We start from the raw sequence: 19,881 nt of genomic DNA on the forward strand, positions 1-19,881 counted from the left end.
TTCGGTTTCAACCCCCGAGTTGCTCCATATTCCAAGACTTCGCCCCACCTAACGCTCTTTTCTGCCCATAGATCCTCATCATTGTCACCATCGGAGGACATATCGTCACGGGAGTCGCGAAAGGAGCCCGTCGGAACATCCGCTCGGGGGTGTAAAACCGAGGGGGTGAACCGAGTCGAAACTGGGGCGTTTAATCAGAGCCGCGTTAATGAGTGCATTCCGCATTTACGGGAGGGGAATGCGGTGGCAGAAGTTCGCGGGCGGCATCAGGGATTTATTGGCAAGTATCGAAGGGGTAGTTGCCCCTCGGGGGGTCCGAGACGAGCTATAGGGTGCCCTTTACGGCGCCCGTTATTTCACTCCCGTCGATAACGCGGACGACGCGTCGTCGCGAGGCGTCATCGCGGGTATGATAACGACTGCCCCCGCGATAAGACGCACTCGACGATGTCCAATAAAATCAGGGCGGATTCATAAGAAACGCTAAAAGCCGGGATAAACCCGCGAGGGGTGGGGCTCGTCCGAGTACATGAAAATTCGATCTCACCCTCTCCTCGAGCTGGTCCACGGGCTGCTGGAGTGACCCGTGACAACGAGACACGTTCTACGTCCTACCCCGTACTGAAACCCTTGTACGTGTGCATGTTGCAGGTACAAAGCTGAAAAGATGATCCGCGATTACGTGATGCTCCTCTCCTGGCTGTGCACGGTGCAGGGGAAAATAGGCAAGTGCATTTCCGTCGGCGAGCCTTTTGTTGGGTGAAATAATTGAATAGCTCGTATTACGCGGCCCCCTTTCTCGCCGCCCCCCATATATACGGTAATATCAGAGCGTTATCACAAGCCCCCGCGTCTGGCCGCATTTATTTCCATAATGCACGAGGGGGGCCCCGAAGAAGTGGGGCCGGGCGTGAGCTTCAAATTCTTTCGCGTTATTATTTCACTAATGATCGCGAGTCTCGCCCGCCGAGCTTCCGAGGGAGAGAAAAGCCCTTCCGACGCGGCCGACCCCCCAGGGGGTGGCGGGCGCACTTCGCGAGGCACACACGGGGCTGACCTATTAAATTTTCACACGTCCCCGTGTCCCGATGTTAACTCGCAAAAGTGCCCCTTTCCTCCCGGGTTCAGCCCCCGGGTTATATGCCACGGCACGTCGGGTCGTCTCGGCCCGGTCGCGAAAAAACGCGTGCGTCGATCCGCTCCCGGAACGGGGGCGCGGGGGCGAGCTTCTCAAAGCTGCGGGATTTTTCCCCGGCTTCAAAGCCACCGCTTCCGCGGAGACGCGTTTCATTCGTCGCGGAGATTTCCATGAAAAATTACGCTCGCCCCCCTTTGATGCCCCCTGGCTCGACTGCGGGGGTGGCGGCGCCACCCCGACGAGGAATTATCTTCGTTTGCCGTGTTTACTTATTTTATATATTTCCGCGCGGAATTACGCTCCCAGGCTGCAATTCGACCGCGCGGGATCGGGGAAAGTGGGGGTGGAAAACGTGGAGAAATCGCGCTCGAAAACTCCCGGATTCTTTGGAAGTTTCGAATCTTTGGGGTTAACTCGCGTGCACTTTCCTCCAGGGGGATTATCTTCGTTCGTCGTGGTTATTTATTTATTTTATATATTTCCCGACGTGAAATTGCGGTCTTGGCCGCAACTCGAAGCCGGGGGTGTCGGCGCAGGAAGGGGAAAAAGGGCGAAAAGGGGGAAAACCCGTGGAAAAGCGCGATCGCGGAAACACTCGAAAACTCGCGGATTCTTTGAGACCCTCGAATCTCGGGCGTTAACTCGCGTGCACCCTCTTAGAGAGGGTGCGAGGGGGTTTCGGGATGGGGGGCTCGAAAACGCGCATCCCTCGAGTGATCTTTCCCTTCGTCTTTGCAGGCTACTTCTGGCACATCACCGACATCCACTACGACCCGAAGTACTCGACGCAGGGAAACACGGCGAACAGTGAGTACACCCCGTGCATGCGGCCTATTAATTCACCCCGGGCTTTCTTCCGCCGAAGTGCTCCTCCCGAGATATACCCACCTGAGGGTGCATTTACACCCGGGGCACTAACGCGACTTGTCGGCCCGACTCCACCTTTTCTCCTTAGCCCGGGAAACGGAGGACCCTCCTCGCCCCTCCTGCCGGACGAAGCCGGAGAAAGAGATGAAAAAATAAGGAAAAAGAAAAAGTAAAAATAAGTAAGAGCGAAAGGGGAAGACCTTTTCCCTCCTTGAGACGCATTTTTGAGCCCTCTTCTTAGCAAGGACGTACCCAAAGGCATTCTTCTTTAAAGCACCGTACAACCCCTAAGGTTAAGGGGACTTTGCCACGCGCAGGAAACGCACTCGGAAAAGCACCGGAGTTTATTTGTAGTATTCCCATGTTTATCCCTGAATTATGGAGAGCGGTGAAACGCGCCCTCTTGCACGGTGAGGGGCTCACAGAAATGGATTACGATGAGTTACCCTGCAGTTACGATCGCACTTTAATCGTGACGCCAGGGTAAGTGCAACGGTGTCATCAAATGTCACGTCGGGGTGTCCCTCCCCCAAAATGTCCTCCCAGCTCGGGGGGGGTCCTCCACCGGCTTTTCTCTACTTCTTTCCCCCCTTGGAAAATAGCGAAAAGTACGGAAAAAGGCGGCAGAAAACCCGGAGACGTCCTCCTTGGTCGAGGCGAATTTTTGAGACCTCCCCTTAGCAAGGGCGCGCCCTGGGGCGTTCTTCCCCCTTCTTCCTTAAAATACCGCGTAAGGGAAGTTTGTCGCGCGTAAGGAATTCATCGTACATAGAGAAGGAACTACAGCCGCGTTATTTCCTCGATTATCCCTGAATTATGGAGAACGTCGATACGGTTTTCCGGCACAGAGGCAGCGGCTCGAAAGGGGGGCAATAAGAGGGATTCCGCAGCGGCGGCCGCTCGCGATTCTTCACCGCTCCCAGCCACGTATGGATTATAACGCGGTGCTCGGAATTTACGTTCCTTTTCCTATGAATTCCCGAAGTAACGCGCGGTGATGGTGCATCCTTGGCGTTTTCTTTTCCTGTAGAAAAAAAAAACGAGAAAATCGCGAAACTTCTTCCTGGCGCTCGATTGCTCTTAAGCGTCGATCCTCTCTCGCGAACGCTGATCCTTTTAATTTTTTCTTCCCTTTTCTCTCTTTCTCTATCGAACCGTCCCGGTCGGCGACTCCTTTGACACGATTTCCCGTAACGACGACAATTCTAAGCGGCCCTTAACGCGCGCAATCCTCCTCGCAGCCCGTAAAGAAAGACAGAGGTCGTTCGGGAATAAAAGTGGCGCTTCCTCCTCGGATTTCACAGAGTGCTGGAACACGAGGAGCAACGTGGACAATGGTCGGATGCGACTGGACCAGCGACCGGATGGCGCATTCGGGGACTATAAATGCGATTCGCCGTGGGCCCTCATCGAATCGGCGGCCCAGGCCATGAGGACGAAGCACGCCGAAGGAATCGAGTTCGTCCTGTGGACAGGGTAGGTGGTAACGATCTACCGTTTCTCGTAAACGAGGATATTTTCCCCGGGAGCACGGCCGTCCCCCCTTCCTTCGGCGCGGAATCCGATTGTAAGCTGAATATTTATGGCCCAGAGTCCGTTTTAATCCAGTTAAAAAGCTCCGGGCTTTGTACTTGTTGCTAGAGATGGAACACCCCGACGGAGTCCTCTCGGGGCCCGAACGAGACGGCCCCGATGGCCTTTTTTCCGCTTTTCGGGGGCGAATTCAAGGGTTGACATTATTTTCGGCCGGGTGGATTCCTGAAGGAAGAGGAGGGAAGTGATCCGTTTCCGGGCCTACTTGTTGCAGGGACGCTTTGTCGAACGCCGCGGGGATGAGCGACGAGCTGCGCCTCCAGTCCCTCAAGAACCTGACGGATCTTCTGTCTCACACGTTCACCGGCCTCTTCGTGTTCCCCGTCTTGGGCCACGAAGACATCGGCTTGAATTTCACCCAGATCACAAATCTTTGGAAGCACTGGCTGCCGCAGGATGCTCTCAACACTTTCGAGAAGAGTGAGTACCGCGCACCCCCCCGCCGCGTATAAAACTTTACTGCCCGCGGCCATTTTTTTACGGCCCCGCAGAAGTGCCTTCAACTTCGGCCGCGGCGATTTTTCCGCGAGCTGGGATGTATTCTTTCAATTTATTCCCCGAGCCGGCCGAACAATCGCCTTTAATCGGCCGAAAGAGGCATTATTTCAGGCCGCATAGGCATACAATGACATTCGACGAATTTGCATGATTTCGTTGCGCGGCTCGACCGGGTGACCCGGAAGGGGTCGCATTTAAAGCCAGGCCATTTTTTTTTATTTTCATTTTTTTTTTACTTCCGAAAAAGCATTCCATGCCTGGGTTTCGTAAATATGTACAGTGGATCCAAGTTGAGGCCGATACAAAGTTATGAGCCGAAAATTCTGGCTGATGGGCAAAAATTGTTCCCGGCTAGCTGGCGGAGCCGCGGGAGGGAAAAATCGGGGAGAGGGAGAAAAAGGTTGGACAAATCGGGCAGCGAACGAAACTTTGACCGGGCTTCCCTTTCAGAGGGTCCCGGTGAAAGCATGAAAGTGATCGCGTGGCATGAAAATTGCCGTTTCGACGTTATCGACCGTTCGAGCTCCATCTTCTATCGGGAAGAGATCTTATTACTAGGTGCATTTCGATATCGTGAGCCGCGGTCTAATGGGCCGAGTTTAATAAATAAGATATGCACGATAGGGAAACATCGCTCATCGCGAGGGCGTAATTGAATTACCTCGTCCTAGCTTCTAAACATCGTGCCTCGATTTACGTTGAATCGGTATCCGGCGGTACCTTTGTACGTACAGAGGTATTTTTATCCCACGAATGAAATAAAATAATAAATAAAACTCGAGCCGGCTCCTCCTAAAAATCCATTCCGTCGGCGCGCCATGACTCGCGTTAAATGCACTCTCCTCCTCAAATATTAGTACACCCTGTCATTGTACCCTGTGCAAAGTCATACCCGCCGTTGGATGTTCGATTTGAATCGATTCGCAAAGTACCGCCCGGCTAAGGCCCGCTCGAAATCAGAACTCGATGACGTAGAATTTCCTCCCCGTCGATGCATGACCCCCCATTATCCGAAAATAACGAGCTCGGATAATCCGTGTAAGCTTCGCGATAAAATAATCATATCCCATTTCATGGCAGTGACATCGTACAGGTAACCTCCACCGAGCCCCGGAATTAATTCCAAAGCCAATTGATTATAAACCGTCCTCTGCTACGTGGCGGCGAACGAATTGCGCCGAATGCATTAATAAAGCACCGTGTATTCACCCAGCGAATCAAAATCACGGCCGTTAATATTCATATCCATCTTGCCGGGCAGCGGCCCCGGCACTCGTACCTGAATTATAAAACGATCCCGCCAAGCGTTCCATTTATTGTTATAGGCGGGGCCGAAATGAGGCATTTGGGAATGCACGCAAAATGTCGCAAAAACGAATCGAAATGGTGGCGTGACTTATCGAATCGACCCCCTCGATCGGTCGGGCACCTGCGATCGATTTGCCCTGATAAACCGCGATCGATCCGGAGACTCCGCGCGTTAAAACCGCACCGAACATCCGTTCTTCCGCTTCCGATAAAAATCGAACGAGGGAAAATATCACGGGCAATTATGGGCAGACGGCTCTAATTGGCACATTGACCATTCGCATTGTAAATGGGCCCGCTATTAAATCCGTAATGAATTTTCAATAGCCACAGGCAGCGGGGGGACTTTCGGACTACGTAATATGTACCTATCGAAGATCAATGACACGGCTTGAAAGTATCGATAAGCAGTGCCCGCGGAAATTGATTATCGACTGGCCGGCCAACCGCGATCTCGCGTGATAAGGGGAAACCGAGGAATTAATCTCCAGGTCGAATTTGTCGAGCTCGCGTCCTCGTCTTGTCGGATTAATTTATCGGCCCCCCTCGGTGCCGAAACAGTGACGAAAAACCTGCGAGGAGATATTTATCGCCCAATTACGAATCTCGATGCGTCTCGGGGGAGCTAGGCGCAATCTCCACAAACTTGGACCGTTAATTAGGACTCTTCATGTAACGACGGAGCTTGTTATACGGGAAACTCGGTTCGCGTCACATTACGTGCCCGTAATGATAAAGTCGAGGGAGTTTATCGCCGCCTTTTCGCGATGGACCATTTTGCCTGCTGCAAAGATTGCGGAAAAAAAAAAAAAATAAAAAATAAAAACAAGGAAAATCATGGATGTCAAATCAGTGAGCACTCGACGGGTACTAGTGTTGTATCAAAGAACCCCTTAAAATCAATCGACAAATTCGGAGAGGAGAAAATGGTAAAAATGTCTGACCAGAGCTAGCGAGGACCCCCAGTATGGAATTTCATTGTTTGTTAACCGCGCTGGCTTGACGCGAAATATCAAATTACAACTCCTGGTCGCGATGCGAAGAGAGAGAGAGAGAGAAAAAAAAAAAGCGAATAAAATATGGGACCAGAGATTCCGCCGAAAATGACTGCACTCCCTACGAGAAAAAGCGGAATATTCTGAATAACTGACGGGCACAATTTATTAGGCAACCGCGGTACACGGCATGACGCGTTCGCACGATGTGAATGCGACTCTTCGCGAACGAGCCAGCCAGAGGGGTGCTCGTCATCGTTTTCATTTGCGATTTTTCATGAGCCTCCGACACGTTATTCCCATATTTTTTTCTTTTTTTCATTCCCCAGACGGCTTCTACACGATCGACCAGCGGACCCAGAACTACCGGATCATCGTGCTGAACACGAACCTGTGGATGAATTCGGGGGCGATAATCGACAACCGGATTCCGCAACGCAACGTTGTGACGACCAGCGACAACTCGAACGACCCTTACGGCCAATGGGAGTGGTTTCAGTCGATCTTGACAACGGCTCGAAAAAAGGGCCAAAAGGTGAGTCCCTCGTATCGATGCGGAATATTCCCGAAATTCAACCCCCAATGCCGGCCGTCGATAGGTCGACGAGGTGTCGCATTAATCGTCATTACCGGGACGGCAGTCATTCGTTGCCAATCAATTTCCACGGGGCGGCAAACGGTTTACGAGCATTCGAGACTCCGCAAGTGGCACAATTACAGTCGTCGTAAAACATCGGCGAACCGGCGTCCAAATTTTACGGCCGTTCATCCGGACAAAACGCTCCGACGTAGCAGTTAGGCGCGGCGAAACGCGAGCTCGCTCCCGTCGATTCCGCGTCCCACGAAACGCACGCGATCGGGATTTCGATCCTACCCTTACTTAACCCCTCAAAGCGACTAAAAAGCCCTCTAGATGCTCTTAAGCGCCAAATTTTCCACATCGACGCGGTATAATGATTTTTTCCTCGAAATTTCTACGCCCTCCAGGGGAAGATTCTGCACCCTTTCGGCCGATTTCCAGGGGTTGGTTCCACGTTACACGGATAGACACCCCGGCCATGGACCATGTAACTCCAGTCCGGGGAGATATTTTCGCCTCGGCAGCTCTGCGTCCATTATCCGTGCGCATAAGTCCGATTCATGAATATTAACGAGGTTGATTTTCTCTCCTTCGGATGAAACGTTTCGACGTGGGCGCGGAATTAAGGTCTTTGAATTTTAAGGATATGAATATTAAAGGGTAGGAGCCATTCGCTCAGTGGGAGGATCGGGGGGGTGGAGGTCTCCCTCCTGACGAGGGGGGCGATTTTCTCGACATCCCGAAACGGAGAGACGAATCGGACGGAACGCGACTCGTCCTTGCGTTGAAATTAAGGCTGACGTTAAACGAGCGGACAAGTGGACCGGCACTTAACCGCATTTGCTAAGGGCTTATCGTCCCCAGTGGCGGAATTTAGCTCACATTTCGCGTCCGCATAATTAATGCCCCCGTAGTCGCGCTTTTTCGAACCAGCCACTCTAACGTCGCGTCGTTTTGTCAACCACTTGGAGTAATGGCGCCTCGGTTGCCCGTCGTTTGCCCGTCGTTTGCTGCCCACTTGCAGCAACGAGTGCTCCTCGTGGACGGGCGCTCCTCGAGGCTCGCCGATGACACCCTTAGCCTTTGAAATTAACCGCCAACGACCGGACGTCTCTAGAATCGATCCCTCCGGCTCTTCGGCGCCTCGCGTCCCGTCAAAGACGTCGACTCCTCCAATTGATGAATTCTTCTTCTAATTATTTCTGCCCCCCACAAATGAGTAACACCCCCCAAATATCTGGAAATCCTTCCCTCCAGGTGGCGTTAATATCCCCTAGAATAATCAGAGGGATGATCCCCGACATCCATTCCGATTACGTGGTCGTCTGAATAGATTCGCACAGTCGGTCTTTCTAAAAGGCGCAAAAGTGTCTGGCCGCGTCCCGACAGTGGGAACTAATTTTTTTCCACGCGAGCGCGATTCCGCTGACGAGCGAAAGACCAGCTGCGGATCCTACGGGAGTGCCGGGTGCATTTAAAGACGAGAACTTAAAGATCGCCGCGAGCCCTGGATTACCGGGAAAAGGGGGAGCGCACATCAGGAATGAGCGATTACCCCGGAATACGTCTTGAATTCCAGACACGCAGGGCATTCAAAAAATGCTTGCTTCGATACCCGACAACGAGAGATCCCGTCTGAAAGAGCCGGAAACCCCATTCAACCGTCCCCGTTCTCTTACCCTCACTTCTAGCAGGGGCGAGAATTCGCCGATTGCGCTCGAAAGTAAATCCGAAGTCGCCTCCCATTCTCCTAGGAGACCCCGGGAAAATTAAACGCCTAGTCAAAATTTCTCCCTACACGAGACAAAAAGATGACGTAGGATCGAGAGTACGAGGGGGTGGCTAATTAATAGAAAAGAACCGCGGCGAAGGGGTAGGTGGACGTCGAGGGCTGTAATAAAGCACCCTTGCGCATCCCTTGTCTCCCAAAAACGGCGCCTTTTAGCATAATTCTCCCTCGGCAAGCCGGCTACACCCGAGCGATTAACCTTATTACCGGGGAGGGGAAATAACGAGTACAGGGCCACTTATAAGTAATACGCCGGGGAAAGGGAGAGGGGAAGGTAAAATCGATGTAAGACTCCTTCCGAGTCGCGCTCGGAGGGCGCTACTCCCGGAGTCCTTTTGGCGTCTTTTGGCGTCCTTTGGAGTCCTGCGAGGGATTGGCCGGCCAGTCAAAAGTGACATAGTGCCTTCCGGGCCATAATTGAGCTGTCAAAAGCGACGGCCCCCCTTTTTCGGAGTCGACACGTCCGGTTCTCGATCGACGGAGCAGTCGGGCTCGATCGCCACTCCATAAATTACGGGGCCGGTCCTGATTAAGATATATGTGCCCGGCGGAATGCCCGTGGAGATTTTCACCTAGCGCGGCGGCATCACGTTGCGGGGACTTTAAATGAATTATGGAAAAAGAGGGAGAGAGAGGAACCTAGTCCCCATGCCGCGCGAAAAGTCTATAAATCACGCCGCTCGCGATATCGACCCCCCTATCGGATTGATGACCGGCGCGTTGACAGGAGGCCACATCTCGCGAAAAGGCCCGATGGCACCTCGTCGAAATACCCCCCGGTTAGATCCAGGATACCGGATACCCTGGATACCCAGCAAACCATGGCCCAGGGCACTGGGGATATTATCGCCGATATTGCGGTCCGGCCACGAAAATTCCCCGCAAGAAGCGGAATAATCGCGAGCGCTACCCCCCAGGGCGGGGGAGGGCGCGGTTGAATTAAACATCCACGATCCCGTCGTCCAAGATGGCCGGAATCGATGAACGGACCTTAAAGGGCTCCCTGGAAGGGAACTCCCTCGGGCTAATTTCCCGGGACGCCCTCGCTGCATTGTCTCGCCGACTACCCTCGGATGTCGGAGGTGATACCCCTTATCGGACGCCGATTGCCCACGCGTAAATGGGACCCTGGGAGGTGTAACGAGCCGACCTCTCCTCGTTACCTTGGACTCCTAAGTGAGCGATTTAAGGCACCTCTTCAAATTCCGATAGATTATTCAGAGCCATCATCATCTGGCTTGGGGTAGGGCATGGACGAACGGAGGATGATGGCCGAGAGGGTTATGTCGGAGTTTAAGGGCTGAGTTTAAGGCTGATACTCGATGAGCTCAATCTGGGAATTAATCTTGGGAATTATTGGAAATGGTACTTTCATTCATTTCCCTCCCCTGTGTAATTATTCGGCTGCATCGAGCAGGACTTCCAGGATGGATCATTCGAAGAACCGACCACGTTCGATCGGGAATTACCGATCGTTTAAGCGCGTCAGCATCAGAAGCTACCAATCAACGGGCCCATTGTCGTCCCGACCAATTGGTTTACGTTTCCATGAATGGTACCGTGATTTCCGAAGCCCGTCCGTCCGGGGAAACGACAAAAAAGTCCCGTCCACTCGCGGCCAGCGACGTTTCAAAAATCGCCGGGCCGCCGCTTCCTGCTTGTCCGGCGGATTTCTTCTTTTTATTACTCTTTTTTTTTTGTTAGCTAAAAACGAGGAAAGGTACTGCAGGAAATTAAGGGACGAGCATCCGCGAGACGATGAGGAATCTCGCGGACGTATTGGCTACTTGTCTCACGATATTTCCTTGATCAAAGGAAGGGGTTAACCCGAGTTTCATACTTCACTTGCGAGGGAAAATCTCTGTACTTTCTGGTCGAGAAATAATGGCATATGAGCCTTGATTAGTCGTTAGTCGCTAATGTAGGGTGGAAATTGATTTCGCATGGCTCCCTGGTCGCAATTGATACTGTTCTCGCTTTTTAATTATTACTTTGAAATAATATCGGGCAACCGCAGCTCGTGTAGCTGTAACGTGTTAATGCAGTGTATCGATTGCGGTTGAGGTAATATGTGGCGGCGGTACGTGCGACGGCTGTAAATTATAACACCGCGAATGAGCGAATGGGTTGTAAAATCGAATGACGATTCGGCCCAGGAATCGTTAATTATACGAAGTCGGGTGGAGGGCGCGCCGATATGGAGAAATTGATAGCCAAATTTACCGACAACCCCGAGGTAGGATTTTTCCTTACCTAGAGAAAATTATTAACTTAAGGGACAGCTGGTTTGCCGATGCAATTTAATTAAAAATCTACCCGGCCGAACGAGGCAGGATAAACATCGAGTTGCATTTAATAGGAAAGAAATCTTTATAATTTCGCCCGATCTAACTTTTAGCCCGCCAAAACGGAATCATTACTTACTCTAATTGGGAAAGTTATTCGAGGTAATTAACGAGGTCCTTGCCGGCCTTCTGTGTAAATAAATTAATTATAACTCCGCGATTGTATCTCCGCGGACAGGAGACGATGCCTTTCGTTTCATTTCTACTCTGGGGGTGTTTCTCGGGAAATTCGTAAATGATTTCATGGACCCTTGATAAGGCCGGTTAGATTCTTTCCCCCGGTGCCGAGGAAACGAGAATTCCTCCTTGGGAATAAAATCGAGTCGTGACCGAGCCGTAAAATCACGAGATCGCGTTGCACCCGCCACCGGCGGAATCGATCGCAAAACGAGTCTCCCTCCATTCTATCTTAACAGAGCATGAATAAATAAAAATAAATTTACCGGATCCCCGCTCTTTATAAGAGATTCGTTCCGGCTTGCCGATCCCACGGTTAGACGAACGGCGCGAACCGGGAGCCTTGTTAAAAGTAATTGAAAAATATTTACCTCGTTGTAAAACCCAACAGAGCCGAATGGTTTAATTGCGGGGTACTAATGAGATTTAGCTAGTTAGCTTAGCTCCGGCGGTGCGCAATTAAGTTAATTCAAATACAACGCAGCCGCATGGATAAACTTTTGCCGGATCGGCCGCAATCCTCGGAGGATCGAATCGATCTCGGCCAAAACCTGATTCGATTCATTTTGCTTTTCAATGCAGAGCTTAGCGAGGAAAGCGCGCCGGCAAATACTTCCAGTTGGCCCGTCAAAACTACGGATAATCCGGATATTGTTATTCGAATATTCATTTTTCTGTCAACCGGGTATCGGAGTGCACAAAAGTCCCATGTACCTCTCGTCGGCACCGACGAGGATTTATCGTCCCTCCTATGGACTGGCGAGACGATTGGTTAATGGATTTTTATATTTTTTATTCCCCCCACCGGAGACATTAAAACGCGCGAAGGAAGGAGTCCGCGAGACAACGGCGGCCGGAAGTGCGATCGTTTATCACGAAATCGGGAATTATTCCCGGGTTAAACAAATCAATGTCTTGTGTCGTAGCCGAGGATCGCGATCAATTTCATCTCGAGTCTGAAACACGTGCCGATAGCAGTTTACCCATAATTCACAACTGAAGGATCACAGCTATCCCCGATCGTCAATCATTCTCTTTCGATTCAGGAAGCATTATTACGGGGACACGTCGAGAGCCCGTTTCGTTCCAACGCTTGACACGTAATGGCAACTTTCTGGTCTGCCGTGAAAGGGTCTCCCTTTTATATGCCCCTGTGTATAGTGAACATTCTGCATCGGGAATATATGATACGAAGAAAAAAAAATTATTTTTATTACCTCTAGTGAGGTGAGTGCAAGAGTGCACAGTTGTCTCTTGTTACCTCTCCACGTCCGGGGGAGTTGCCCCGGGAGTTTACCCAGGTGTTCCTCGCGAGGATCAAAAAGACTCCTTTTTGGCATGACGCGCTGTATATTAAAAATTCTACAGCGATAATACGCGGTTCTATGTATTCACCTACCTCCCAGAAAGAGTACACGGTCTCCCCTTGTTATCTTTCCATGTCTGAACGAATCCCACGGGGAATGGAAATCAGGTGTACATCGCGGGTCACACGCCGCCAGGGATGGACGAGAGGGAGAGCAATTCCGGGGCTTTTCACGAGAAGCACAACAGCAGATACCTGCAGCTGGTCCGCCAGAATTCGGACATAATTCGCGGACAATTCTTCGGGCACTGGCACTCGGACACGTTTCGCGTGATCTACAATGACGCAGGTACGTGCAGATTGCATGCCGCCGGAGGATTTTTCGTTTTCCGGGGACCAGAGCTACCTCGCGAGCGTTTTCCCCTCGCTTTTTCCCGGGTCCCCCTGTTTCTCCTTCCTTTTCTTCTATTTTTTAGCCGTTCGACCGAGCACTTTTCGCCGCTGTTTCGCCGCTTTTCGACGTTTCCCGACGATTTTCGACGCGTTTCGATTAGCCGTCGATGCCTCGGGGCGTTCCCGGTGATTCCGGTCGACCCGAGAGGCGACGTCTTCGCGTCGTTTTTCCTCCCCCCCATTTTTTATACATTTCGTTTTTTTTTTTTTCATCACGCGGACTGAAAAGCCGACGAATTGAAAGGCCCGCCGCAAAAATCCACGGAATCCCCAGGCCAAGGGGAAAGAGCTCAGCCCCAGGTGAATGGAGGACGCTAATAAACCGGCGAAACGGCGCCGGCGAATCGCCCGGTTACTCCCTCGAGTTTAAAAACGCGACCCCTGGAAACAACATTTCCAATTAGCGGATTCGCCGCGTCAGAAGACGCGGCTTAATTGGCCCGATTATCCGGAACGGGTCCTTCTATCGAGAAACGGAGCGCGCACCTTCCACAGGTGTAGTCGGTAATTTACGGGACCCAGTGGATCCCCCGAAATGAGATATAAAAAAGACTCCTCGCACTCTGCAAAGAAATATATCGAGAAACCTTAATAAATACTGATATCCTCCCTGATCGAGTTCGACGTGTCAATTTCAATGGACACGATCCGTCGGATTTTCTTTTTTTCCGCAGGTGCCCCGGCCTCGTGGATGATGATGGCTCCCAGTATCACTCCGCACCGCCTGGGGGGACCGAACAATCCTGGATTACGGCTGTACAAGTTCGAGACTAATACCGGACAGGTAGGCGGGATTTAAACTGGCTCGCGAGCCGGGTAAGCCTTTATTATCACGTGCAATTCGGGCGTTACGTGTCGGCCGTGCTAAGCCGCGCCTCACCGAGTTTATTTGCGCGAGCCGACTTATCTAATGACGTTGACGAAACGCTCCAAATGCATAAGGTCCAACGCGTGCCGTGACTGATCCCGGTAGCAGGTGCTCGAGAATTCTAACCAACGAGACCCTGACGTGTGCCAGCTCGCGTGGGACCGACGTTCTCTCGGCCCGACTCAGCCTCGAATTCCCCACGCGTTGAAAGCGTTTCCTAAACCGTTTCACCCTGAAACTGTCTCGGCGAAAAAAAAAGAAAAAATTAGAAAGGAAAGGAAAAAAAAGAAATATCCCAGGAAATGCAGTCTCCTCAGAAAGAGGCTCTACCTCGGAGGTCGGTCCTTAAAAAATGCCAGGGCTCTCCGAATTAATTGTGACAGGGCGAAACGCGAAACACCGCGGCCGGGTCCTCCTTAAATTACGCGCTAGGCAACGTCGGGGGACATTTTTCAGGGTGCCTTTTTCCCGACCGCTCCAGGTGAGTTACCCGTCGCGAAGGGAGAAAAGGAAAGGAAATCCAGGAGTTCGGAGGGGAGGGAAGGAAAATGAAAATAACGAATCCCAACGAGAGAAGCCAACACCTGAAACTCCCCGAAATCGCTTCAGCGGAAGGAGGCGCGCCACTTCCGCGTTTCCCCGGCGGTGCTCCCGCATCGGTGGCTCTGAAAACGCGGGGAGTATCCCTCGGAAAGTGAGATACCTCCCCCCGGAGTAACGAAATTCGGTAAAAAGTCGGGAAGCCGGAGATAGCGATAACAATAGTAATAATGATAACGGAGGTACAGCGATCGCCGAGGCGTCGGAAAACGGGTCAGCAAGTATTCGTTTCCGGGGCCAAAATGGTTCCCTTTTTCCCCCCGCGGACTGGAGCGGAGTTTCCTTACTTCGCGCTCGTTATCGGAGAGCCGGTTGCACCTCGGTGCAGTCCGCTGCAGCCCGCTGCAGCCGGGCGCGGCGCCTCCCTTTCCGCCGGGACTTTTAATGCGAGTTCCCGCGGCCGCGGCGGGTCCCGCGGAGCGAAAATCGCCCAGACCCTCAAAGAGCGAGCGCTGGTCGCGATTCATTGTTCCCCCTGCGATTAAAACCGGCGATATCGACCGCCCATCCCTGGTCGCCCCGACAGGTGCATCGAGTGCATCGAGTGCAATTAGAGAATCCTCGGAGAAAGTCGCGGAAAGGAAGGGTTCTCCTCCTGAACATGGCGCCGTTTGCACACGACCAGCAAACCCGGGGATGGCACCGGTTCTTTTTCGATGGTAATAATGTAAATAAATGAGAGTTACGTTGTTTTTGAATGCAAAGTGGACGGTTTTGCCGGTACGTCTGCAAACGGCATGAAAGTCCTTAAGTCCGGGACCTTATTCGTACCATTGGTTCGACCCATCCCGTCCCGGCGATCGGCGGAATCGTTTGATCCTTTAACTCCTTCGGCAGGTTCTGGATTATACGCAGTTCTATCTAAACTTGGGCGCCGCTAATTCCGCGGGCAAGGCGAATTGGGCGGTGGAGTACTCCCTCCTGGCGCACTACGACCTGAAGGAGATCACGGCCCTGAGTCTGCACAACCTCGCGGACAGATTCACACAGTCGAGCGATTACGCCTTCGTCAGGTGAGTACGGATCCGCGGGATAGCCCCTCAAGGTTTTCCAATTTGCGCCGGGGGTACCGGGGAACTTTATGACCCAATTTCGGGACTTCGGGAAGACAAATCGCTCGACCTCCCCCAGGGGACGTACGTCGCGCCGGGACTGATCAAAAACGCCATGCACTCGCTCAACAGGGCCATCGCTATCGCTTAAAGAACAAATAACCTCTCTTGGGTCCTAAAAAAAAATATATATACAAAAAAATAATAAATATAGAAGTATGAAAATGTTAAAGAGAGAAGTAGGTGTCGCGATCCTTTCCCGATGGGCATCGGGGCGAATTTTGGAAAATCGTCTCGTCTTTCCCGGGAGAAAGAGAAAAAAAAATGAAAGGCTAGAAAATGCGAAAACGCTCCCCCGGAAAGGAGGCGCGGGTTTGTGGGTCGCGGCGAAAAAGGGAGGAGGGGTAGAGAAAAAGAAGGGAGGGCAAAAAGAAACGCGGCACTCGGCCCGCGGGGTTTTTTGCATAGAGATCCGCTGTCGCGAGCGATACGCCGCGGCGGAGCGCGGCCTGAAAGTTCCCCGCATTTTCCCTTGCGTTTCCGCGCCGTCGCGCCGGGTTTTCTGTCACAATTCACAGCCTACATTCCGGCGTCCAGCCAAGGCAAAGCGCGAGGCCCCTTAAATATTTCGAAACGCTCGCGCGAACGTGTAATATTCCTGCCGTTTTGTGGGCGGCCCGTTTCCCTCTTTTTCAAGGCGCGTTACCTCCGCGCGATACCTCGATGAGCGCCTTTTTCCGTCGCGGCTGGGAGACATTTCCGTCACTTCCAGAGCAAAGGGGAGCAAAGGGCACCGACATGAATCCCGAATTCGCGAGCTATCGCTCGCCTCGAAAGATCCGCAAGAAATCCGAGAAAACCCGAAAAGTCCAAAAATGTCAAACACTAATTCCGGATATTTTTTTTTTTTATATTCCTTATGCCCAAACCTCGTTAACAAAGTGCCCCGGATGCGCGAACGCTCGTGGAATGAACGGGGGCATGGGAAAATGAATTACAGAGGCAGACGTCGCATTTTCGGGAAATAGCGAAAATGAGAGGAGGGAGTAGTGCCATTGCGCATTCCCCGTGAAACTCGGGCATCTCGGCGGAAGAGATTCCCTGGTCTTTTTTTACGGTCGTTAACTAAGGAAAGATCATCCCCGGGCATAAGCGCGTTTCCGGGGAGGCCATCCTAGGAAAGCGTCCTGGAAGGCGGAAAATCCCCGTCGCTCCCTTAGGGTTCGGTGGCCGCGTGTCCTGGGCAGTCGGCGCACGCTCGATCTCCCCTTAGGCTGATACCCGGGCATTTTTCCGGCCAGATAAACAGAACTCGTGCGCGATCTCCTGAACGGCGATTCCTCCTCTTAGGAGCATCCCCGCGTTCACGCTCGATAGCTCGCGCCAGCTCCGTAGGGCGTTAATTGCGCAACTGGAGCAAAGATCGGCGGAAAGAGGATCGCGGCGTACGGTCGAGGGAAGCAAAAAGCGGCCATAAAGGGAGGGCTGAATTAATTCCCGGCATTGTATCCAGATATGTGCCGGTGATTACGAAAGTGCTCTGAGTCATGTACTCGCGCGGAGGCGCCAGGACCTCCGTAACCCGCTTGTGCAATTCCTTTCAGCGTTTGGGTTTCCTTTAATCGCACCTGGACGCGTCCACCGAAACTCATTAAAATTCGTTAACCTCGATTTTGTATCGTTAAAAATTTTCCAAACGACCGAGAGGAAGGAAAGACGTCGCGAGAAAGAAGGCGCGAGTTGCGGATTTTCTATGGGGTCTTCGCGGGGTTCCCTCTCGCGGGCCTTTCCGGCTTCCAGGAGGGTCCCAGCGCCCTCGGGACTCGTTCGAAAGGCGGAGGTCGGCTAATTCTTGGCATCGTCCCTGTGCAGATATTACGCGGCGAACACGGTCTCGCTGCCCCGGGAGGTGGAAGAGATATGGGGCTGCGGCGGAGCCCTGAGCGGAGCCTGTGCCCTGCACCACTACTGCGCCGTGACCCGCCTGAACCCGGACTCCTTCAGGAACTGCCTGGCCTCCTACGCGTACGCCCTGGCGGGAGGAAAGGGCGCGCCAGGTGCCCGGGTGCACCTGGCGCCCTACCTGGTGCTGGCGGCGGGCTCCTACCTCCTCAGGAACCGGTAGGGGGAACCCTGGACCGCGTCTCCGGGGGTATTATCGTTTCAGCGAGGTATCACCGCTCCCTTCGGGCGCGGCTTCGACGAGGGCGCGTAGTCCCTCGCCCAGGTCGGATCCAAGAGTCTCGGATGCCGCTCCTCCTCGTCGAGGGAATCCGCCGATCGCGGTCGGACCAGGTCGAGATCGATCAGGGACCTGGAGATCCCGGAAGGAATCGGGGAAGGCTAAGGGGGGCGAGAGGGAATGGTCCCTAGGTCGATCGAGAACTCGAAGGCGATCGACCCTGCTTGAAGAAGGTTAAGGCTCGTTTGCGACCCTCGCCATTTTTCCGCGACATCGCCAGGAGAGCTTCCGGCATCCGACGTCGAGGAGACGAACCATCAGGTAAGGTCGGCGAGTTTCGCGACTTCGTCCGCGGCGAGAGGACGGAGGTCCGACTTTTCTTGAGCCGGGGTGGAGCGATCGAGGTATCGATCGATCGATCGATCGGGGTCGGACGGAGATTTGGACCAAAGGCCGCTTACCCGTCGAGCGGAGTCGAGGAGAGTCGCGCCCTCGAGTGCACGCGGTGCATTTCCGCCGTTCGACGTTTCGGACCTCGGGGTCCCCGTCGACGGGCCATTACGCTCCGCATGTCCGTATAACGTATGTCCGTATAACGATGTTCCGTGTGTCGCGCGCGTTAAACTCTGTAAACCTGTATAAGGATAGCCAGTTACGGCCTCGGGGAGTAAACTCTACCGGGCGTGACCGTATACGTGTACTAGCCGACGCGGTCCGCCCTGCGAGGCGACCGCGCTCGATCTCTCTCTCTTTTTCTCTCTGTCTCTCTCCCACAGATTCCGCTTTTTATCGGGAATCGATTAACGCCTCCCGCCCGAACGCGCCGTTTCATTATGGAGGGAACAATTCGCGCGATCTGCTTCCGATTTAACAAACTTCCACGGTTAATGCCCGGGCGACCGGAGCTTGCGAGATGCCGGGCGAAATTGGACTAAAACGGGGGGAGGAAAAAAAAAATAATAAGAAACTCCGGTCGACCGTCGCAGATTTTCCGTTCCCTCGTTTCGGGGGTCCCGGGGAACAAAGACATCGCCCGGAGTAGTTCTCGACGGTGTTCGATCCGCCGAGGGGATCCCGTTTCGATTTCCATTTTCCAGCTTCGCCCGATCCTCCGCCGGCCCTGATTCTTTTTCGATACCTTCCAGGTGCTCCATTTTCTTCCCGAATTTTCCCTCGTCCCGTTCGCCCTCGTTCTCGGCCGGTCCCGCTTCTGGTCCGGGTGAATATGACTCCGTGAATGGAATCATTGTCCGAAGGAGTTCATAAAGTGCGAACCTCCTGCCGGATGCATCCCGACGCCCGGAGGAAATCCCGACTTCCTCCTTGATTTTCGCCGGTCTCTTCCTTTCGGCTTCCCCGTACTTAGATACGTTTCCAGAATCTTCGAGGCGATTCCTCGGGACGCCTAAATCCCGGATTGGCCGGATAGAATTTTCCGCTCGCATCCCGGATTCCAGACTCCGAGCCTGCCGGTCGCCATTTTGAAGCCCTGCGAGTTTGGATTTCTTTTCCCTTTTTTTTCCGAGCGGGCGGGAGGATGAAAAAATCGCATGGTGAATCCCATTATTGTCCCTGTATACGCCGTGCCGCCGGTTCGACGCGATATATATGTGCTGGACTCGTCGGATCACTGTCCCGAATTCCTTCGATTTCACGTACGTATCGATAGTCGAGAGCAGAGGCCACTGGAAGCGTCCAAATCGAGTGTCGTGGTCCAGGAAGCATCTCTCGATTAGGCTCGTACACTTCGTGACGAGATTCCCGTCACGATTCCGAGATTCCTCCCGAAACTCGAGTCGAAAGTGAAACCCTCGAGATCTCTCGACCTTCCGCGAGAAGAAGCGATAGGTCGAATATTCAGAATTTACCGGTACCGCGGCGATTTTAATTTTTTTTTTTCTTTTTTTTTTTTTTCCCACCCCTTGCAGTTTCCACAGTCAGCCGAGGTGTAATTTATCGTATGCGAGGCTCGCGCGAGCTTTCGAGATTTCATAAAGGGGGAAAAAGTACGGGAAGATCGGAGCGATACTCCGAAGCGGCGGCCCTTCGTTCAGCGCTTTTTGATCAAACGCCATGCAAAACGGGAGCGGATCGATTGATACCGACGTTTCTGAAAAATACATGACGCCT

General features: G+C 52.8%; 1 protein-coding gene across 1 annotated transcript; it reads left to right on the forward strand.

The window, feature by feature from the left end:
- Positions 1–667: 667 nt before the first annotated feature.
- LOC105701119 (acid sphingomyelinase-like phosphodiesterase 3b) lies at positions 668–17,694 on the forward strand. Its single transcript, XM_012427563.1, has 9 exons — positions 668–725; positions 1,877–1,945; positions 3,310–3,481; positions 3,813–4,018; positions 6,729–6,934; positions 12,765–12,945; positions 13,724–13,833; positions 15,355–15,530; positions 17,442–17,694. Exons 1-9 carry the CDS (start codon positions 668–670, stop codon positions 17,692–17,694), a joined length of 1,431 nt encoding a protein of 476 aa, XP_012282986.1.
- The last annotated feature ends 2,187 nt before the right edge of the window (positions 17,695–19,881 follow it).

Source organism: Orussus abietinus, unplaced genomic scaffold (assembly GCF_000612105.2).
Source record: "Orussus abietinus isolate OABI.00-Male unplaced genomic scaffold, Oabi_2.0 scaffold5, whole genome shotgun sequence".
In the NCBI taxonomy this organism is placed as follows: domain Eukaryota; kingdom Metazoa; phylum Arthropoda; class Insecta; order Hymenoptera; family Orussidae; genus Orussus; species Orussus abietinus.